At 44.0% G+C, this 20328-nt stretch overlaps 2 protein-coding genes across 2 annotated transcripts; both read left to right on the top strand.

The window, feature by feature from the left end:
* The first annotated feature begins 606 nt into the window (after positions 1 to 606).
* Positions 607 to 4240, top strand: LOC123415135 (V-type proton ATPase subunit C-like). Its single transcript, XM_045106702.1, has 11 exons — positions 607 to 735; positions 866 to 934; positions 1072 to 1196; positions 1275 to 1374; positions 2058 to 2125; positions 2335 to 2476; positions 2778 to 2894; positions 3073 to 3198; positions 3806 to 3889; positions 3987 to 4066; positions 4153 to 4240. Exons 1-11 carry the CDS (start codon positions 607 to 609, stop codon positions 4238 to 4240), a joined length of 1128 nt encoding a protein of 375 aa, XP_044962637.1.
* Positions 4241 to 7236: 2996 nt separating this feature from the next.
* Positions 7237 to 14047, top strand: LOC123445586 (aldo-keto reductase family 4 member C10-like). Its single transcript, XM_045122593.1, has 8 exons — positions 7237 to 7396; positions 7496 to 7632; positions 7827 to 7877; positions 9822 to 9898; positions 9995 to 10082; positions 11070 to 11342; positions 11464 to 11715; positions 13838 to 14047. The coding sequence occupies exons 2-8, from the start codon at positions 7516 to 7518 to the stop codon at positions 13919 to 13921; spliced, it is 942 nt and encodes a 313-aa protein (XP_044978528.1). The 5' UTR covers positions 7237 to 7396; positions 7496 to 7515; the 3' UTR covers positions 13922 to 14047.
* Positions 14048 to 20328: the final 6281 nt, after the last annotated feature.

A 20328-nucleotide genomic window follows, 5' to 3' on the forward strand; every position in this document is an offset into this window, starting at 1 on the left:
CACATGTATGTTACGCCTTCACTTATTCCTGTATTTTTTTCAGAATTTTTTGAAATGTAAAAATATGAATTTTCATGAAATTTGAGTTTCAAATTTAAAGGGCTCCATAGAGCTCGGGAGCCAAAAGCAATTTCCGCATAGATGACCTTATTTATTAACATACATGACACATAATAGCATAGCATTTAACATGTTACAGTATCTACCTATGTTACTCTAACCTCCTCTCTCTTCTTTAATGGTCTATCACATCAGCATGTTTGCTAGTTCCAAGTACATGATAGTACCTAAGTTACTCCCACTATGGCCAGCTTTACCCCACGGGAGCTCATTGGGACATGGACTCGGGAGGTGCTTAGACACGTGGGCCGATGATATGATCCGTCATTTGCCACGTGTGTGCATGTCCGACGTATCATGTTCGGACGCCTGCTTATAATCTTGAGGGACTATAAATTGTTCTGCAAGACACTGCTCCTGCTTGCAACCACGCCTGGCAGAGGACCGGACGGATTACAAAACGACCGACCCGTCGGTCCATCCATATCGGAGATCAAACCGAAACGACGTGAAGTTGAAAGTTGAAACCACAACCTCGGGTGGACCATGCCGACGAAATACTTGATCGCCGCCCTCCCCGTGCAACCCGCCGGCGACGACGCCGCCGGAAACTCTCTCTGGCGCAGCCTCCAGGACTCCGTATCCCACCACTCCGTCGACACCCCTCTCTACCGCGTAAGCGTACATATATAGCAAGCGTTTCCTCCTCCTCCTCCTCCTCCTCGATCGGTTATCTCTTCTGCTAGCTGCTCCAATCTCCCCGAGCTTGCCTTGATCACTCCCTCCTCCGCCTCCCCTCCTGCAGTTCACCGTCCCCGCCCTCAAATCCGGCACGCTCGACTCCCTCCTCGCCCTCAGCGACGACCTCATCAGGGTGCGCCCCCCTCCTGCCCTATAAAACCTATGCCTTGCTCGCTCGCTAGCGCTAGCTGCTGTTAGGGTGTTTCTGAATTCTGATGCGATGATGCGATCGTTGTCTGTCTGTCTGTTGTGTTGCTCCCGCGCGCGCAGTCGAACCTCTTCATCGAGGGGGCCTCGCACAGGATCCGGAGGCAGATCGAGGACCTGGGAGGCGCCGGCGAGAGCGGCGGCCTGATCAACGTCGACGGCGTCCCAGTCGACTCCTACCTCTCCAGGTCTGTGCATTCAGCTGTTGGTTTTCACGGCCGCGTCTGCTTAGCTTAACGGAAGCTTTGCCTTGGATTTTCGTGCAGGTTTGTGTGGGATGAGGGCAAGTACCCAACAAGGTCGCCACTCAAGGATATCATCGCCAGCATCCTCTCGCGGATCACCAAGATCGAGGATGAGCTCAAGGTGATAACTGACTACTTCTTGTTAACACTGTCATGCGTGGTCATTCATTGGCTATTGGGCATTGGCATTGTGGGTACTGTATTTTGAATAGTGTTTTATTCTTCAGCTACACCAAGCCCTTATATGTGCCGATTGCCGAGTAGTCGTGGTTTGGGGCTCAATCTTGATGCTGCCACGTGGCTCGTCTATGCCGACGGCCAGGCTGTCGGCATAGATGTACCACATAGATTTACCATCTATGCCGATGGCCTAGCCGTAGGCATAGATGCGCCACGTGTCACTCCGCGGAACGACCGCTGCAGTAACGGCGCCGTTGGAGACCGTCTCGTGGAAAAATACACTGAGGGCCAAACTACGCCGACGGCTGTACGGAAACCGTAGGCATAGATACCTGTGCCGACGACTTTTCTATGCCGATGGATTTTCTATGCCGACGGCCGGCGCATCTACGCCGATGTATTCTACGCCGACGGGGATATGCCGACGGCAGCCGTAGGCATATACCTATGCCGACGGTAGAAGGCCCTATGCCGACGGCCACATAGTGGAAAATTCTAGTAGTGTGAGTTATTGGATCTTAACAGATGAAAATTGCCCACTGAGGATCTTTCAAACAAAAATTGTCCACTGAAGTTTTTGGGCTGAACTTTGAATTTAAAGAAGCTCAAGATGACCTTTTGCAGGTTCAAGCAGCAAAGTATAATTCTGTCAAGAACCACCTTAGAACAATCTACAGAAAGCAAAGTGTAAGGTAAATTATCTTGGCGATTGCTTGATGCTACATTATGAGTTAATAAAAGCACCCTTTATCGAAATAAAAAAAATATGTTGGCGACTCCATGTCACTAGTCCCTAGAATGTTGCTTGACCTCAAATCCCCTTCTAAAATAAGAAGACAAGTTTCTCCTTCCATCCATTGTTTTTTCCTACTCTAATTGGTCTGCCTTTCTTGTGTGACAGTTTAGTCGTGCGTGATCTGTCGAACCTGGTAAAACCAGAGGATATAGTCACTTCGGAACATCTAGCAACACTTCTTGCTATTGTTCCAAAATGCTCCCAGAAGGACTGGTTGTCATGCTATGAGTCACTTGACACCTTTGTGGTAAGTTTGAAATTCCGGGATGCACTTCAGTAGTGATAATATTGGTGACAAACCGTCATTTCAACTATTTTCACACATTGATTGATTCACTCGGTAACTACCTGTTCTACGTGTTTCTTTTCCCGATCTGGTGATCATGAACTCACAACCACAAATATATTTCAAATTCCAAATATATTTGACTTGCAACCCTTTCACCCGAATGCTGTTTTAATTTGTCCTTGTGACGAGCTTATCTTTCTTGCCCTAAAAGTTGTCCTATTTGCGATTATATTCAGTTGAGCTAGTTGTTTAATTATAGGTACCAAGGTCATCTAAAAGGCTTTATGAGGATAATGAATATGCTCTCTACACCGTAACATTATTTGCTAAGGTCGTTGGCAACTTTAAAGCACATGCTAGTGACAAAGGTTTCCTGGTAAGTTTGTTGCCCGGCCCTCTTTGGCACCCTGTTTACCCATACTGTAGTTTCTCGAGGTAACTTCGATCCCAGGAGCCTCCGGTATAACACTAGTTGATTTGTTTGTTGTCCATGTCATTCTGTTTCCTTATTTTGTCACCCGTTAACTTCTACTGTATTTCATATTGGATTCCAGATTCGTGATTTTGTATATAGTCCTGAAGCACAAGAAAGTAACCAGGACGACCTGGAACAGCTGCTGCAAGACGAGGAAGCTATGAGAACTTCTCTTATGCAATTGTTATATGCCCGCTACAGTGAGGTACATGTCTTTTGCAGCTTATGTTTACATGCCCCTGTCAGAAATGGCATCTGTTTCTTGAAAATCAAAGCAGGTTAGGTCTCCAGTGACTCTGTTTTTGGCATCAGGCGTCTTGTTTTTCTTCAGTTTTCCTTAGGATTGTAGCATTCTAGTTTCAAAAATGAAGCCATTAGGTGACCCCGTACCACATTTGCCGGAGACAAGCAAGCCATTCGGATGTTCGCATTTTGTTTCATATATGTTCTTCGTTTTGCATTAGAACTGATCAACTATGAAATACAATCTACACCTCTTATTTCCACCCTATTCAAGTTCTATTTTATGTTTATTATCTTGTATTCCACAAATTTTGTTAACTCTTCTTTGGTTGAACTAAAAACCTCCATAGTATGGTTCTGAATTTTTGTTGTCTATTTCATCTCCTTTAATGGTAGTCTGACTGTCCGACGAACATGATGATCATGACATATCCAAATCAGGATGATTCTGACTTACTAATCTGATAGCCCCAGTTCTCAGTTGTCACTTGGTTGTATGGGCTTCTCGTGAACACCTATATTCATGCACTGCTTCTCAGTTGTAACTTCTTTTATTGACAATGGTACAGGTATTCATTTCTTGGATGCACTTATGTGCTGTATATGTCTTTGCAGAGAGCATTCTTAGATATGGTCCGTCACCATCAATCCTGGTAACTACTAATTTCCTCCATCGTTCTATCATAGTCAGTCTTAAAAATTTTGTTTATCTTCCAACAAATGTGTCGTTGCTGCTTCTACATCCATCAGTGTGTTGTTCTGGCACCGTCTGCCGAGAGTGAGAAAAAAGTAAGGAACATCTTAGAAGAGCATTGTGGCAATGCAAATAGGTAACTCATTGCTTGGGTTGCAGTCAGTTTTGTCGTTTGTTACAAGTCGCTCGCGTTGTTTCACTAATTGAACGTTTGAATTGCAGCAACGATTTCTGGAAATCTGAAGATGATGGTGTCGGAGGTGAAAGTGAAGCCCACCCTTATGTATCCTCCACCATGAATGTCGCGTGAGTATGAGCATAGTGCTAGTGTGCTCCTTGCTATCTCTGTGGAGGCAATGTTCTGGAGCAACTATGCTTTCAGGAATCTGAACCAACAGAATTCTCGGTGCATTTTTGTTGACTCGTACCATCCATTAAGAGGATACACGCATAACGGGTTCACACCCGGCCTCTACAATCTGAACCAACCAAATGGTCACAAACTCACAACGCAAGTTCTTTCTTGGTCTATCGGTTTATAGTTTGTAACTTATGTCCTAGAGATGAACCAATCCATTTGTAGCTTTGGGACTCTAACTAGTGTTTGATACAATACGGAATTCCCATGTTGGCTTTAAATGTAAATATATATTTCAGGCACATACGGAATTTCATGAATATATGGCTAATCGTCACACTAGAGTTTGAGTTGTGTTGTTGCAACTAGTTTGTCTTTGGTACTAGCTGATACTCCCACCGTTCCTTTATATGAGATGTATATAACGCTCTACTCCTCATGACAAGTGATTAGGGGACTGAAGATATTTACAAGGTATGTCAGCATGTTTTAATCACATGGAACTGAAGAAAATGTGGTGAGGTATTTATACAGGGAGAATATACTACGAAGGCATTCGACTAGAGTGGGATCAGTGCCTAACCTCCAAACACATCTACTACCAAGACATATGCCAACTAATATTTTATAAACAAACTAAGTACATTGCGATGTTGTAATTTTATTATCAATGAAGTGGTAACTAGGTCAATTACTACGTGATAGCTTTTGACGAAAATAGGTAGTCCCTTCGATCCATGTTACCTGTCTTAGATTTGTCAAGACACGTTTTAGTGTTAGATACATCCGTATCTAGATAAAATTAAGACAAATAATATGGATCAAGGTGAATATAAAAGATCCTACTAATAAAAACATTTTCAAATTCATAAAGCATTTTGATGATATTATATGTTTTATCTCCTAGTATATGCCTCGAAATACCAAACCACGTGTACATCCAAGCCTTGTATCTTGCAAGGCACCGTTGAAACCCTAAAGAACATCTCTAGCCGAACCCTTAAAATTTAGCCCCACAAAAGCCTCCTCAAGCCTTAACTCCTTAAATTTGTTGAGCTAATAAAAAAGTGGTTTCTAGTTAAATTCTTACAACTTAACTCGCTAAAAAAAAAAGCACATTTCAAACACGAATTTAAACTACTCAATCAACTAATTAAACAAAGGCAGCATATCATATGTAGCGCAAGTAGATGATTTATCACTATGTAGCATACTTAGACAACTTCAAAGTAACCCTCTTCATCGACAACTCACCAAAGAGCTTCACGCACTATGCTCATATTAGAGCGGCTTCCGCTAGGATTTTTCATAAGAGTTATATCTCGCTTATAGTGACAATTGCTTCCGTCTCGCATGTAGCTCTTTTGTACGTTGTACTATACTGGGTTGGCCAGTTCGCTCGTCCTTATTGTAGCTATGTTCTATGCGTTTTCCTTAGGGTATTCTTTATATGTTTTATTCCAATTTTTACTGTTTTTTTTTGTTCTTTCTTTTTTTCTTTGTTTTTTCTGTAGTTCCTATCTCTGTTTTAGATTACTTTCATTTTGATTCTATTTGCTGACATATATTTTTTCTTCGTTTCCTTCGTTTTTCTTTAGTTTTTTTTGTTTACCTTCTGTTACTCATGGATTTCATGGTTGTCTTTCGATTTTTCTTCGTTACTAAAGAGTTATTTTTCTTTCTTCAGTTTTCACAGATATTCTGTCTCCGTTTTCCTTTTTTTCTTCAACACATGTCTACATTTTTCATGCACAACTGTACATTTTACATATACATCAGAAAAAAAGTGTGCACATTTAATAATTTGGAAATATATTATTATATTTTTCAAATGCTTGATTAACATCTTTTAAATACATGATTAACTTTTTCCATAGACATTGTAATTTTTTGTATACATGAAAAACATTTCTTTAAACACATTTAACATTTTAAAAATGCTAGATTAATTATTTTCAAATTTTATATGTATATTATTTTTGGTAATGTTTATTTAGAATATTTGTAAGTATAAAAAAAATAAAGAAAAGCAAAACAAGATAAAGTGAAGAGAAAAAAACAGAAAAGAAGACAAAGTTGTGGTTTCCCCTTCACTCCACAACTTTGGGCCGGCCCGTTTGTGGGGCTGGACGCGCTCAATTTTTTTCTTACTTTTTATTTTCGCTTTTGGTTTAATTGTTCTTCCAAATAATTAGGGACAAAAAAAGGTTCCAAAGTTTATATGATTTTTGAGTAAAAATGTTAAAGAAATCATAAAATCTTCATGGATGCAAAACAAATTGTCGTTTAGAAAAAAATATATTTATTACAAATTATTCACGAGTTTCAAAACAATGTTCATGAGTTTAAACAAATGTTCAGAAATTCAAAAAATGTTCAAGATATTGTAAGAAAGTTAGCACATTAAAAACATGTTCACATTTTAATAAAGAAAAAAATTCGTGAAAACAAAAAATGTTTGCTTGTTCTGAAAATTTTCGCGAGGTTGAAAAATGTTCTTGAATTAGAAAAATGTTCATGATTTTCTAAACCATGTTCGCAGCAGGAAAACATATTCGCGAATTTCGGAAATAGTTCCCAAATTTTAGAAAAGGCCATGTATTCAAAAATGTTTGCCGATTCGAAAAAATATTCATGAGCTTCATAAAATATGTCCAAAATTTTCAGAAATGTTCGCGAAGCTGTATACAGCATTCACGAATTTGAAAAACAGTCATGATTTCAATAAAAATGTTCACGAATTTGAAATAAGTTGTCCGGAGCAGACGTACGTTCCTGACGACCAACGCGCTGCCGCTCGAGCGTGGCTGTCCGGAGCAGACGTACGTTCCTGACGACGACAGCGGGGGGCTCGCGCACCGGACAAACAACGGCCATGGCGGCATCCCCAGGCCTGCGACGCCACCTTTCTTTTGTCCAGGCAATTTCCCGCTAGTTAATTACTCCACTCCACGGTCCACTTTGCGCACGAAGTCTCCGCACTCTCCGCCTCCCTCCGTCCCTCGCCGCCTTGGTCGCGTCGCCGGTCGCCACCTGCTCTCTCTGTCTCTGGCGCCACTCCGCCCGCCTCTACCTCGCCTCCTCCGGCCAGCCGTCCAACGGTGCAAGGTTCGATACCCCAGGATGAGACCCATCTCACACTGTCTCGGTGCGATTTTCTTCTTCTTACGATTATCTTTGCCTGCTTCGATCCTCGAGCCCTCGTAGGTTGGTACTCTCAGTCTCAGATGGCTGAATCCTTTGTGCTCAACACCGGCGCCAGGATCCCGTCGGTTGGCCTCGGCACGGCGACAGGGAAGGCAGAACCCGGCGTCGTACGGGAGGCCGTCTACGCCGCCGTCAAGGTCTCTTTTAATCAGAATATGTAAAGCTTGCTCTGTAAATTGAGAATTTATTTTGAGATACCAAAATGTAACTACTCTCTCCGATCCATATTAACTGTTGCTGATTTAGTGTTAGTAGTATAATTTAGTAATATGGATAGAAGGGAGTAGTCCTGTTTTACCAAGTACTGAAATTTTGGTGTTTCGCAATATAGGCTGGATATCGGCATATCGATTGTGCTCCAGCATACCGCAACGAGAAGGAGGTAATCAGTAATTACCTGTGGATTAGTATTCCATTAGATCGATTGGATGGATGTCCCTTCGATATGTCTTGTGTAGTTTTTTTTCAGGTTTAAATTAACTGCCAGTACTCACTGAAAAGTGAAAACATATGTGATGCTAAATTTTTACTGTAATACTCTCTCCGTCCCAAAATAACTGACTTAAGTTTGTAATAACTTTATAAAGTTGTATTAAGCTTGAGACACTTATTTTGGGACGGATGGAGTAATTTTTTGCTTGTGCGGAAATGTTTATAGTTCTTTTGCCCTAACCAATTTTCGATGAGGCGCACTATCTGCATTAATGTATTTTGTCTCTAAGACGGTAACATTTTAAAAAAAAAGGATATATCTCCGGCCTCTACATCTGGAGGACACATGCAACCATTTTATTAATTATTCTCAAAAACCTTACAAAGCAATACATCAGTAAGTCTAAAGTCACTATCTTAACAACACGTGCCTCTACTCCTATCCCCATGATGTAGGTGTGCTGAATGTCCGAGCCTAATACCAAACAGACATCGCACCAAACCCTAACATCAAAAGCCGGATGCCCCAGCCCAGCCACATACTGGGGCTGGGTCCAACCGGTCCGGCGCATAGGCCGTCGCCGTCGTCTCCCACCAACCCATCTCCAGATCTGGTACTAATGCAGCGACCTTGACAGGCCTGCCATTGACGCCACCACGGTGTCAGACAGCTCCACCATCCTGCACGTATTCATCCACACGCGGCCGTCGGCGAAACTCCGCAGCACCATGCCGTCGGGATCCGCCATCGGCCTTGCGGTGAATGTAACACCGCTCTTCCTCTTGTCCCCTCCAGCCAGCACTTGCTCCAAAACGATGCTCCCAGGAGGGAGAACATCATCGAAAGCGTCATCATCGTCCGATCCGGTAGACCCAGATCTAGGGTTTCCCCCGAAACATCCCGATCATGTTGACGTCACCTGCAACGACGATGCCTCGAGAAGGGAATGACGTCCGAGACGCCACCATCGTCCGCCAAGACCGCAGTCAGGCACGATTTTCACTGGAAGCCACGTCGTCCCGATCTCGCTGTTGGCTGAAACCGTGCGGAGCCTCACCATGAAGACGTACGCCGTCGTCGGTACTCCCGCAGAGATCCTTCATCCCCTCACCGGTCCCTCCACGCGCCGTCGGTCGGCACAAGGCCACCCCACGGTGGATCCGATCGGGGCGTTGGATCCGCAGCCACCGCCGCCACCATCTCCACACAGATCAGCCAACCCCGCCGAAAGGGGCACTGCCACCACCACCGTCCTTCAGGGCCACCACTCCGTCGGACGTGGAGCTTCGGCCACCGCCGCGAAGCATAGGGTCGCCGCCCTCGGACTCCCACGTGAGGTGCCCCTGCCGCCTCAGATGGGATCCCGCAGCAACCACCCGCCTTGGTGCCTTCAGCACCGGGCCCTCCGCCACCGCGGCCCACGCCGGCGGCAGCGGCGGCAGGAGGAGGCGCGACGGGCGGCCTGCGGCGCTAGGGTTCAGGGCCCCTAGCGTCGCTCAGGGGAGGCGACGCGAGGGCGATACGCGAGGGGCATGACTCTTATCCTCCAAATCATGCCCCCTCTAAGACAGTAACATGGTTCTTCTCCCTGTTGAAAACTTATGAATAATTACCAAACCAAAATGAAATATCAAACTCTCTGAAAACATTCTCACCTGCACATGTGGGAAGCTATTATGAACTTGCAACATTGATGGAAATATATCTACATATGTGGTCTGTTTAAACAAAAGGCCAAGCTGCGAAATTATCATTCGTTCATGCATATGTTGCCTGAACTCATGTAGTATTGCAAAAGACTGTCATCCCTACTTGAAATTTTTATCAGAAGATATGTTATGTTTTGTAAATAAGCTAACTGGATTGAAATACATGCCTTCTTGCCTTCTATAGATTGGTCTCGCTCTCAAGAAATTATTTGACGAAGGCGTTGTTAAGCGTGAAGATCTGTTTATCACTTCTAAGTTGTGGTTAGGCCTCATTCAAACCTTAGCCGCATCATGTGTAAAGAAGTAGCATATGTAATTTGCAGAGTTGCATTTTTGAAAAATATTTAAATTCTGCAGGTCTGGTAATCAAGCCCCAGAAGATGTATCGGAGGGAATTGACACCACTCTTGAAGATTTGCAGCTGGACTACTTAGACCTTTTCCTTGTAAATTACTATGCATTGTCCATCAATTTTTTATATGAATAATTGTCCATCTACTTCCTCCGTCCTAAAATAAGTGACTCAAAAATGATTCAGTTTTGTGCTAACTTTAGTACAAAGTAGAGTTTTTTTAAGTCATTTATTTTAGAACGGAGGAAGTATTTAATATTACATTGAATTGACCGTCGCTCATGGAGTAGTAGAAGTAGGCGAGTTATGCTTTATTGTTCCATCTGAGCAACATTTTTAGCATGAACATTTTTTGAATTTATAAATTAATTAAATTAAAGAGTGAATTCTATTTTTTACCATGTAGTTGTACATTTGTGATATTAATTACCTCGCCGAGTGGAAATTCATCTAGAATACCCCTTTTGAAAGCTTTGAATCCCTGTTTTCTGATGCGTGTCCATCATGCAAGTGTAAGATGACGCCTGGGGTCCAAATATATGTGGACGGTACAAGGAGTGAAACAAATGGACAAGAAAAGTCTAGACATGATCGTCAATGATGCCCTTCGATCTTTACAGATTTTTTTACAAATCATTGACACAACATGCCCATCCTATCTAACATAAATAAGGAAAATGCAAAACTGGAGAAAAACCATGCTAATAGTCTCCAAAATCTGATATTTCGATGGAAATTCCACTAAGTGGAGTAATATGTGTCACAAATGTACAACTACAGGGCAAAAAAATGGAATTCACTTTAAGTTATATAATGGTCACATCTAATTTAATGGTATATTGGAATGCCCGTCGCTCACGGAATACTAGAAGTAGATGATTTATGCTTATTATTCCGCCTTGGCAACATATTCAGCATGATATTTTTTGTATTTTTGTAGTGATAAACAAAAGGATAAAATGTAGCTTTCACTGAACAATGAAGTGTGTTCTCAAGCTCACCGCGGGAGAAATTGACTTTAAATGTGTGTACCTCATATGTACCCAAGTTATTTTGTTGATGACGTCCTATATTTTGCAGATCCATGCTCCACTTCGTTCTAAGAAAGGTGCCATGCCAACCCCCGAAAACTTTCTTCCTGTTGACATTCCTGCTACTTGGGGAGCAATGGAGAAGTTATATGCCTCTGGCAAGGCCCGTGCGATCGGTGTGAGTAACTTTTCTTGTAAGAGAATGGAGGATTTGCTTGCCGTTGCAAATGTACCTCCAGCAGTCAACCAGGTTGAGTGCCATCCAGGCTGGCAGCAAATGAAACTACGGGAACTTTGCCAATCAAAGGGTGTTCATCTTTCTGTAAGTTTAAAATGTCGCCAGTATAGCGACGATTTCCCCTCTCTTTTCAGTAGCGTTGGCACTTTCTTGAAAATCACTACTCTTGTTTGTTGTTCACATTTTGTTACTTCTGCTTTTGCAGGCATATTCACCCTTAGGAAAACATGGATCACCTCAGTCCATGATTCCAAGCTTTCTTAGCAATCCCATTGTCATCTCTGTTGCGGAGAAGTTAAACAAAACTCCTGCTCAGGTTGCACTACGCTGGGGTCTTCAAATGGGACAGAGTGTACTTCCAAAAAGCACCAATGAAATAAGAATAAAGGAGAACCTGAGCATATTTGACTGGTCTATCCCTGAAGATTTGATGGCTAATTTCTCTGCAATTCAGCAGGCACGTCTCAGTTCCATCCTTGTTATTTTGTTCTGTTTTTTTAGAAAAGAAGGCATATCCCCGGCCTCTGCATCAGTTGATGCATGCAGCCTTTTATTAAAAGCCAAACAAATAGTTGTGAAGTGTCTTACAAGCTCACACGAAGCAATAAAAATGTCTCAAAAAAAGTGATTAAAAAAGTGCCGCAACCGGCTTAAATAGGCCTAGATGACTACACACCTATCATATTACTGGACCGCCATCCAAACCGGTTATAGATATCCTGAGCTATCATTTCTCATCGGACAGACCCAGTAACCATAGACTCTCTGGCTTCCGCAGGAGTTAGTAACGATCACATACGGATCCATGTTGCGGCTCTGTAGATAACCTGCAAAAAAATTGTATTTGTATGTCTGTTAAAAAACAAATCAGAAAGCAGTTCCAAATAGCCCAAAGCATTGCACATACTCCTATACGACTATGTTTCACTATATTATCTTTGCACCCCATGTAACCACGTCCCAAATAACGTTTGTATACTACGAGGAGGGTTTATACTGAAGGCTATTTGAAGTGAGCGCCATAAAATCCTGGCCATCGGACAATAAAGAAAGAGGTGTTTGATAGTTTCATTTTGATCATAAAAATTACATCTCTTACTACCCTCCCAATTACGTTTAGCCAAGTTATCCTTTGTTACGATCACCTCCTTGTGAACAAACCACATAAAGACATTGATCCGTAATGGGACCTTGACCTTCCAAATATGCATTGACTTTGGGATTGGGCCAGAGTCTATGAGATCAAGATACATAGACTTGACCAAAAAGATGCCATTCGAACATAATTTTCATTGGAGTTTATCTGCCTCATCAATAAGTTGTACATCCATCAACCTTCTGACCAGATGTAACCAGGATGCCCATCTATCTCCAACTAGAGCTCTCCGGAATTGTATATTTAAAGGAACAGTCTGCAATATCGTAGCAACAAAAACGTCTCTACGTTGTACAATATTGTAGAGAGATAGATACTGCTTAGCAAGTGGCGTCTCCCCTAACCAGGTATCCTCCCAGAATCTCGTTGATTCTCCGTTTCCAATAATGAACTTCGCTCTTTGGAAGAAAGTTGCCTTCGCCCTCATAAGGCCCTTCCAAAAAGGTGAATCATTGGGTCTGGCGGAAACCTAAGCTAAGGTTTTATTATGTAGGTACTTATTACGCAAAATTTGTACCCACATGCCTTCTTCTTCAACTGATAATCTGAACAGCCACTTACTGAGCAGCCATCTATTCTTAACCTCTAAATTCTCAATCCCAAGGCCTCCCTGGTCTTTCGGTCCACAAATAATGTCCCATCTAGTGAGGCGATACCTTCTCTTAGTGTCATCGCTTTGCCAAAAGAAACGAGATCAATAAAAGTCCAACCTCTTCCGTACCCCGACAGGCACCTCAAAGAAGGACAAGAGGAACATCGGCAAACTCGTAAGAACCGAGTTAATCAGAATTAGCCGGCCTCCATAAGTCATGAGCTTGCTCTTCCAGCAGCTAAGCTTTTTCTCGAATATATCCTCGATACACTTCCATTCCTTATTAGTGATCCTACGGTGATGAATCGGTACACCCAGATAACTAAACGGTAAAGTACCCAATTCACAGCCAAACAGTTGTTTATAAGCATCTTGCTCGTCCCTGGCTTTTCCGAAGCAGAACAACTCGCTTTTGTTAAAGTTTATCTTCAACCCCGGCAACTGTTCAAATAGGCATAACACCAACTTATGTTTCTAGCTTTCTCAAAATCGTGCTCCATGAATAGAATAGTGTCATCGGCGTATTGTAGAATGGACACTCCACCATCAACTAGATGTGTTTAACTCCAATGTTGCCTTTCTGTACAAAGGAATCAACATGTTTCCTCAAAATTTCGTCGAAACCCTTCATACGCAAGGCTTGTTGTAAGATTGGTCGTTTTACCTTATCATACGCCTTCTTGAAATCCACTTTAAAGATAACCCCGTCTATTTTCATCTTAATTATGATGTATAATAGTTTGCACATTGTTCCATGGGGAAAATATTGTACATGACATATTTACATTCACATATTTCTTATCTGATATTGTTTTGGCTTGCTAAATGCAGGTTAAGGTGCTAAGAGCTGAATTTGTAGTTCACCCGAAAGGTATTTACAAAACCGTGGAGGACTTTTGGGATGGTGAAATCTGAGGCGCACTAAAGCCATTGTGTTTCAGCATAAAACTGCAGTCGACATCTAATTTTATATTTGCATATAGATGTTTCAGTTGAACTGCTGGCATTAAATGTTTGTGTGAGAGAAGAAACTGAAAGCATTTTGGCTATATCATGTGTCTTCCCACTACTAAAGATATGGCTACGAGTGGCCGACTGCAAAGGCTACCGGTGGCGGCATGATAACATGCCACTAAAATTCTTGAGGAGTTGCCGTCCCAAAACCCGAAAAACACGAAAAGAGAACTCCAAAACAAAGATGCATGGGAATGGACAAAACTACAAGTTATCTTCTGAAACAAATTGCCATAGGAAAAACCTAGCTAGAAATTTCTGTCTTTTTTTGGAAAAGGAGAATGACCCCCGGCCTCTCCATCTTGACGATGCATGCTGTCATAGGAGTTTCCGTCTAAACTCGACAAACACGGGAACACTCTGAAAGCAAAACTCATCATCCTTTGAACATGCAATTAACCATGGGAGTGTATTAGAATTAACCGCTAAGGTATAACATGAGTTAACCCCAATCTTGTTGATATATGTCAAGGTATTTAAAGGATTAAAAAAGGCACATGGTAATTTATTGTATAGCGCGTATGTCCATTTCAGAACAAGCTTCCATCTTTTTGGTGTTAAAGGACGAATCCTTCCTCCGTCGCCATCTCTCCCAACCCTACCCCCGCTCTCGTGCGGTGTCGTCGTGCCTCACCAGGGCATCCCCGCTTCCCTCTCCCCCCCCCCCCCTCCCAAGACCACTCTCCTCTTCGCCGCCGCCAGCGACGATGCCAGGGCAAAACCCGAGCAGCTCATCGGTGGTGGCCTTCTGCTCACACGTCTGCTGCTCAAGATCGTGTGGCGGTTCCAATCTTGATCTCCTCGATGATGGTGGCGGATAACGACGGCTGGAGTGTGACGGCGGGTCTATAGCCGCAGGTGGCGGTGACGGCCATGTTGCAACCTCACAACCTTCGGTTTGGCTTCACATCATAGTGGCACTCCTGGTCTTGATCTGCATCACACGGGTGACGGGGCGGTGGCTCTAGGCTTGGCGGTGGTGTTCATCTCCTCCGCCGGAGGTGGTCGTCCACAGGCTGCTTGGTTGGATCTCGAGATCCGTCATCTAGTCTCGGTTGCGAGTGGTAGAGACATAGTTGCCGGTGAAAACCGAGCTGACGACCGGCGATTGCGGCATTTTGCGGCGTTACCTTGTTGAAGGCATCACCGTGTAACTATTGTCGACCCACTAGTGCTACTCTGGGAGAAACCCTAGGATCTAGTCTTCCAGATCGAACGATGACGACATCGCAGTGTGGTTTCTCTATTGGGAGCATCATTTGTGGAGCAACGCTGGAAGACAGAGACAGAAGGTGGAGTGGCTTCGTATAGCACAGAGCTTAAATGGAGATGTCAAGTCATGACTGGCCGATAGGTATTACGATGTGTCATGCTTGTTTGGTAGGTGCTACGCACGACAGTTTTTTCAAAGACTTCAAGATGTGTTGGTTGGTGATACTTGGCGGCATGGTGCTGCAGTGTACTGTGACGTGCTCAGCAGTTTGCGTGCAGGGATGTGGTGTCATTGGGCGACGTGGTGGCGTCGATGGCCGGCCAGACCGACAACAATGATGGGAATCTCTTTCCTGAAGATGGGTCAGCGGTTCGATGATGGTGACGGCTTCTAAAACGTGCGCATGTAGTGTACGCTTTAGGTTTGTCGCACGAGTTGTAGGTTCTGATACATTATGCGGATGGATCGATACAACATTGCTTTTAGATATCGGGTGTGAGAGCACTCTGTATTATCGAGTTTGTAGGTGAGAGTGATGGATTCGATAACTTGATGTATATTTTTGTCAGATCTTTGTTAAATAATTAATAAAGATGGTTGTAATGCAGAGGTCGGGGGTTTTAACCTGCTTTTCCAAAAGAAATGTTGGCATCATCGAAATTAAAAGCTGACATGCCATGTTTGTCAAAAAAATGCCATGCCATAGGAACAAAAACTACCAGATAGTGGGGTCTCTTAATTTTTTTTTGAGAAAATTGCCATCGAAGAAACTTGAAAAATACCAAAGACAGATTCTTATAGGTGCTTCTTCGGTTCAGTCATCACTAGAAAGACAAAATAACTTAGGCCCGTTTGAAACCACAATAGATTATGATAATCTAGATTATAAAGATAGATTATATAATCAGTTTATAAAAGTAATAAGTTGGTTGGCATGTTTGGAGGCTAGTAATCCAGGTTTTTACATTGCATAATGACCTATCTATCTTGTGCGCGAGTTGAGGAGAAAAAAGGAAGAGGATGACGGTGCCAGAAATTAGTAATTACCTCTAATTTTACAAAGATAATGGGTCATTAGCAATCTATAATCTGATTTTATATGGGTTACAGTAGATTGTGAGTTTTTAATAATATGTTCATCCAGTTTTTATAATCTACAACATAATCTAACCTATTTGAAGATAGTATAGATTATAAACACTAGATTATCATAATCAGAGTGATTTCAAACACGGCCTTAGTCATCCAAAAATCAGACAGAAGCTACCATAATCTCACAATTAATCCAAAACCACCACATGTATGGTTTCATATAGTGTACTTAACCCACATACATATAGGCGCATATATATGTATAATTGTGACATCCCCGAATCATGCTACAATAATCCTTCTAATCAAGATACAATAATTCATGGATTAGGCTAGTCCATTTTGCTAATCCAATTATGATCACTTTTGGAATCAAACTCTACTTCAAATTCATATGCAATTCAAAATCAGTTGAAAAGTGGAATTAAAAGTTTTGCAAACCTATGAATAAAAATCATGAATAGTTTTCAAATATTCTTTTGATATTTCTAAAATTGCAAACCACATTTTTGCAAGTGTTTTGGTGCCTCAAAACTATTTTAATTAGTGGCCAAATAAAATATTCAATGCCCCTTTGGGCTTATGTATTTTTCAAACATTTTCAAATGGCTACCAAGAATTTTGTGACTTTGTCTAAAAATTATAATATGACTTATTGCCAGGTCACATATTTTTCTTAAGTCAAATGGGATGAGAATTATTTTAAAACTGGACCTATAGCAAAAAACTAAAACTAAAATAAAAAAAGGAAAAGACCCCCCTCCCACTCGGCCGGCCCCAACCGGGCCACCAGCCCACCTACACCCAACCACTTTCCACCGGCCCACCCAGGGCAATAACCAGCCCCACCCCCTCACTCACACCTCCACCCCTCTCCCCACTCGCTCCACTATCCCCCCTAAGTTGGATGTGGATCGGGGGCATCGCCCGACGCCCACTCCCACTCGACGTGGTCGACGCCTCGTGCCGGTGTTCCACCGGCGCCGCCTCGCCGGCCCACTTCCTCGCCTCCTCCCCGACCCCGTCACCCTCGCGCCCGCTGCCACCCCCCTACATCGGACTGTGAGCCCCCTCTCCTCCTTCTCCCGTCAGTCTGGCGGCCCCCCTCGCTCCGGCGACCTGCCCCTCCCCGGCTACCACTTCGATGGCCCCCATCGCGCTGCGCCATTCCTCCCCGCATGCCCCCGTCGTAGGGTCTCGTCGCCGGCCGTGCTATCCGTGCCCGCGGTCGCCCTTGCGTGCTCGCTGCTACCCGTGCCTACCCCCGCTCCCTCGCCGCATCGCCACGCTCCGCTCGCGCCGCTATCTGTTCCGGCCCCGCACACCACTGTGGTTGCACGGCCCTGCCGCCGGCATCATTGGTCCGGGCCTCGGCCATGCCCCACACACGCCGGCCATGTTTCCCTCCTAGCCGCTCGCGCCGCCACTCGCCGTCGCCGGCCATCGTTACCGCCTGAAAAGGACGTGGATGTCGCCTAGAGGGGGGGTGAATAGGCGCTTTAAAATAGTTAAGGTTTAGGCTTGAACAAATGCGGAATAAAACTAACGTTTAATATGTCAAGCACAAAACCTACAAACAACTAGGCTCACCTATGTGCACCAACAACTTATGCTAAGCAAGATAAACAACTAAGTGATAACAAGATATATTACAATAAACAATATGTCTATCACAAAGTAACGTGCATAAGTAAAGGGTTCGGGTAAGAGATAACCGAGTCACGGGGAGACGATGATGTATCCCAAAGTTCACACCCTTGCGGATGCTAATCTCCGTTAGAGCGGTGTGGAGGCACAATGCTCCCCAAGATGCCACTAAGGCCACCGTAATCTCCTCACGCCCTCGCACAATGCAAGATGCCGTGATTCCACTAAGGGACCCTTGAGGGCGGTCACCGAACCCGTACAAATGGCAACCCTTGGGGGCGGTCACCGAACCCTTACACGTGGCAACCCTTGGGGGCGGTTACCGGTACCCGTACAAATTGCTCGGGGGCAATCTCCACAACCTAATTGGAGACCCCGACGCTTCCCGGAGCTTCACACCACACTGATTGAGCTCCGAGACACCACCAAGCTTCTAGGACGCCAAAGCATCCACGAAGAACAATATCAAGGGTACTAAGTACCAAAGGTAGTAAGCTTCTCAACTTCTCACTTCCACGTATCACCGTGGAGAACTCAAACCGATGCAACTAATGCAATGGCAAGAACACACGAAGTGGTCAAGTCCCTCACACTCAAATCCCTCCACAACAACAAAAGCTATGGAGAAATATGAGAGGAAGAACAAGGAGCTCACAAAGAACTCCAAGATCAAGATCCAAGGGGTTCCCCTCACATAGAGGAGAAAGTGATTGGTGGAGATGTGGATCTAGATCTCCTCTCTCTTTTCCCTCAAGAACAAGCAAGAATCATTGGAGGGATAGAGAGTAATCAAGCTCCAAGAATGCCAACAATGGAGATAGAACAAGAGCTCAACAGATGGATAAGACCAAGGGGGAAGAAGACCCCCTTTATATAGTGGGGGAAGGAATCAGACCGTTACCCCCACTTTCTGCCCGAGCTCCAGCGGTACTACCGCTGGCTGCAGCGGTACTACCGCTGGCACTCCGGCGGTACTACCGCTGGCACTCCAGCGGTACTACCGCCAGCTAGCGGTACTACCGCTGGCTGCAGCGATACTACCGCTGGTACTCCAGCGGTACTACCGCTGGCCCCAGCGGTACTACCGTTGGGCCCCTGGTAGTGCAATGGCACTACCACCGCCACGAAAGTCTTCGCAAAAAGGTCCGTCCACGAACAACCGCTAGGCAGGCGGTACTAAGCTCCTGGAGTGGTACTACTGCTGACCAAGGGCGGTACTACCGCTTGGGCCAGCGGTACTACCGCTAGGTCCAGCGGTACTACCGCTCGCCACTGAAACAGCCATAACTTTCGCATACGAGCTCCGAATCGAGCAAACCCAAGCTTGTTGGATTCAGGACGACAAGGGCTATCCAAACAGCGATAGAACTCGAGCTTAAGACCATGCGGTTATGAATATGCCAAAGATATAGAGATGTGAGTCCTCTATGAATGAAGAACCGGCAAAAACTCCAACATCGAAAACATCATAGTAGATGCATATGGACTCCATTTTCGACGAACTCGAGCTTGTCACGAAGATGACCATAAGCTCTAAAACTCACAAAGAGAAACACCAAACAAGAACCAAGAAGTATGATGCAAGGATGCAAATGGTTTGAGCTCTCAACGAATGATACGATCAAGCTACTCACTTGAGAGCCCCCTTGATAGTACAACAATCTATCCTAAACAGAAAACCTATCAAGGGCAAACCTATACCTTTGAATGAAGAACCGGCAAAAACTCCAACATCGAAAACATCATAGTAGTTGCATATGGACTCCGTTTTCGATGAACTCGAGCTTGTCATGAAGATGACCATAAGCTCTAAAACTCACAAAGAGAAACACCAAATAAGAACCAAGAAGTATGATGCAAGGGTGCAAATGGTTTGAGCTCTCAACGAACGATACGATCAAGCTACTCACTTGAGAGCCCCCCTTGATAGAACAACAATCTATCCTAACCAGAAAACCTATCAAGGGCAAACCTATACCTTGCACCTCATCCTCTTGAGCTAGATGATGATGATCTTGGCTTCCTCAAGATGGACCACCTTTCTTGATTGTGTTGGCTTGATGAAGACTAGTTGATTGCTCCCCCATACTCACTATGGGTGAGCCACTCTTCAGCATATCTTCACAAGTCCATTGCCACCATAATGGACGGCAAGCTTCAAGCATGCTATCTTCGTGCTGATCCACTTGAACTTGCACACCGCAATCTTGATGACGATCACAACTTGATGTCATACTCCATGGGTTGTATGAGATCTTCCCTTTGACGCAAGCCCATGGAAACACACCTAACCCCCACATAGAACTCTCACGAAGACCATGGGTTAGTACACAAACACGTAATGGACAATGCTTAC

The sequence above is a fragment of the Hordeum vulgare genome, chromosome 1H (assembly GCF_904849725.1).
Source record: "Hordeum vulgare subsp. vulgare chromosome 1H, MorexV3_pseudomolecules_assembly, whole genome shotgun sequence".
In the NCBI taxonomy this organism is placed as follows: Eukaryota; Viridiplantae; Streptophyta; class Magnoliopsida; order Poales; family Poaceae; genus Hordeum; species Hordeum vulgare.